The following is a 2168-nucleotide window of genomic DNA, read 5'->3' as shown; positions in this document are numbered from 1 at the left end:
GGTGGCTGGGTGTCCTGAGAGACCTCACTGAACAGTTCTTTCTTACCTCAGGTCTATGACCCCTTCCGCTTCGACCCTGAAAACATGAAGGGGAGGTCACCTCTGGCTTTTATTCCCTTCTCGGTGGGGCCCAGGTGAGGCCAGCGAGCTTCTGGGCGGGGATGGGGTGATGGAGGTGGGGGTCTGGGCACGACAGTGGAGAAGGGCACAGGGAGGCGTGGAGTTGTAGATGGTCAGAGTTCCAGCTCTCCTTCCCTCCCATCCTCCAGAGGTTATGGGTAAAGTTCTGGGGATGGAGTTTGGTGGGGTAAGTCCAGGAGGGGTCTGTGGTGTGCTCCACGCCCCCACCCCATATCTGCTATTCTGAGTTGGGGGCTGGATTCAGGGCCCAGCTCAGGGGATACACAAGCCCACGTGGGGGTCTCAGGCAGAGTTAACCCCCCTTTGTGCCCCTCAGGGTAAGCAGGGTGGTGGTCCTAGTCCAGGTTTCCGGTACGATGGGGCCCGGTAAGGGGGTCCTTCGCGCAGTCAGAGCCCCCATCTCGGCCCCCAGGAACTGCATCGGACAGACGTTCGCCATGTCCGAGATGAAGGTGGCCCTGGCGCTCACGCTGCTGCGCTTCCGCGTCCTGCCCGACGACGAGGAGCCTCGTAGGACTCCAGAGCTGATCCTGCGCGCGGAGGGCGGACTCTGGCTGAGGGTGGAGCCGCTGAGCGCGGGCCCGCAGTGATGCACCCACCGCCCCTTGGTCTGGGAACCCACACCGAGCTCACCCACCTACCTTTGCAGACTCCCAGGAATAAAACTGTGCTGTTGACTCTGCCTGAGCTTCACCGAGAGCAAGCAGGGGGCGCTGGGGGACCGCGGGGAATCCAGGGAGCAGGCACGGGTTGGTGGATGTGGGGCTGGTGTGTCTGAGCCCAAGACCCCGACTGCCTCTCTGGCTGACCACAGGGTCCCCACCCTGATGGCAGGTTCTCCCAGAGCCCAAGTATGGACTTTATCCTGCATTTGATAGGGAGTCATGGGAGGTGTTTGAGCAGGAAAGAGACCAGGGTTATGGATGGATTTAAGGAGCAAGACTGAGGCTCTGGTTCAAGAAGGAGAGCCAGTAGAGACAGAACCATTCGTCTGTGCTGTGGGTGTCTCCCAAGAAAGGACATGGCCAGCCCAGAACACAGGGGAGGAGGCCTGCAGCTTCCATCCTGGCAGCCTCTCCAGGATTCCAAGTTCCCTTCGTGCTCTTGCCAACGTCCCACCTCTGTCAGTTGTTTGCTTCTGTCAGGTCTCTCTGTGACCTCCATCCCCTACCTTCAGAGAGTCCCCTCCCTACTCCCTTCTAGGCCCCCTGGTGCTGCCCAACACTGTGGACAACCAATCCTGGCTGAGCACACACTGTCCACCAGTTGCCCTCACAAGAGTGTTAGGGGAGGCCTCATCCGCCACATTTCACCTCCAGGTTTCTCCTTCATTCCCATCACAGGACACACTGTCCCATCTTAGGGTGGGTTGGGGATAGAACCATCCTATTTGACACTTGAAATTCAAGGCCACACTATTGGAAAAACAAGTCACCGATCAACAGCATGAGATCTGGAGCCAGACTACTTGGGTTCCTCTCAGCTCTGCTGTGTGACTTGGGTAAGTTACTTCCCCTCTCTGTGACTCAGTTTCCTCAACCATATGAGGACAGCAGCCCTACCTATTTCAGGGTTGTCCTGAGGGGTACATGTAAAGGATTTAGAGCTGAGCCTTGTGCATAGTAAATGCACAATAAATGTGGCCATTGTTACTTCTCATAAAGTCTGGCTATTCAGGCACCTTACACTTCAATAGAGTTATTTCTGCTGTGACTGCTAAGACTGTGTCTTGGAAGTCAAAGGCAAGAATTCTAGTATTTGTGCTCATTGAGTGAGCTCTTCCCCCTTGAGCTGTGCATATAGGAGGCAATAGTTTCAGAATCTGCAGGGACGAGGGCACCCAGAAGTGCAAGGGGATAGGAGAATCCTCAGTTAATGTCTCAAATTATATCCTACTGTGAGCACTGATCTCTTTTCATAGCCTAAGGGCCTGCAACACTGAGTCCCTGGCTGACCCCTCCAATCTCCTCTCCAGCTGGTCTCCCTCCCTCACTGGGCCTAGATTCTGATCTCCTAGTAGACTCTGT

The 2168-nt window shown here is 55.9% G+C and overlaps 1 protein-coding gene across 1 annotated transcript in view; it reads left to right on the top strand.

The window, feature by feature from the left end:
* LOC103583956 (leukotriene-B4 omega-hydroxylase 3-like) overlaps positions 1-731 on the top strand; it is a gene marked incomplete at its 5' end in the record, with an annotated part of 4878 nt that extends 4147 nt beyond the window's left edge. Inside the window, 2 exons of the mRNA XM_008565124.1 lie at positions 36-134; positions 554-731. Of these exons, the coding sequence (XP_008563346.1) occupies positions 36-134; positions 554-731 (277 nt within the window). The remainder of the gene's footprint in view (positions 1-35; positions 135-553) is intronic.
* Positions 732-2168: the final 1437 nt, after the last annotated feature.

Source organism: Galeopterus variegatus, unplaced genomic scaffold (assembly GCF_000696425.1).
Source record: "Galeopterus variegatus unplaced genomic scaffold, G_variegatus-3.0.2 Scaffold31907, whole genome shotgun sequence".
Lineage (NCBI taxonomy): Eukaryota > Metazoa > Chordata > Mammalia > Dermoptera > Cynocephalidae > Galeopterus > Galeopterus variegatus.
This window is presented reverse-complemented; position numbering and strand designations above follow the sequence as displayed.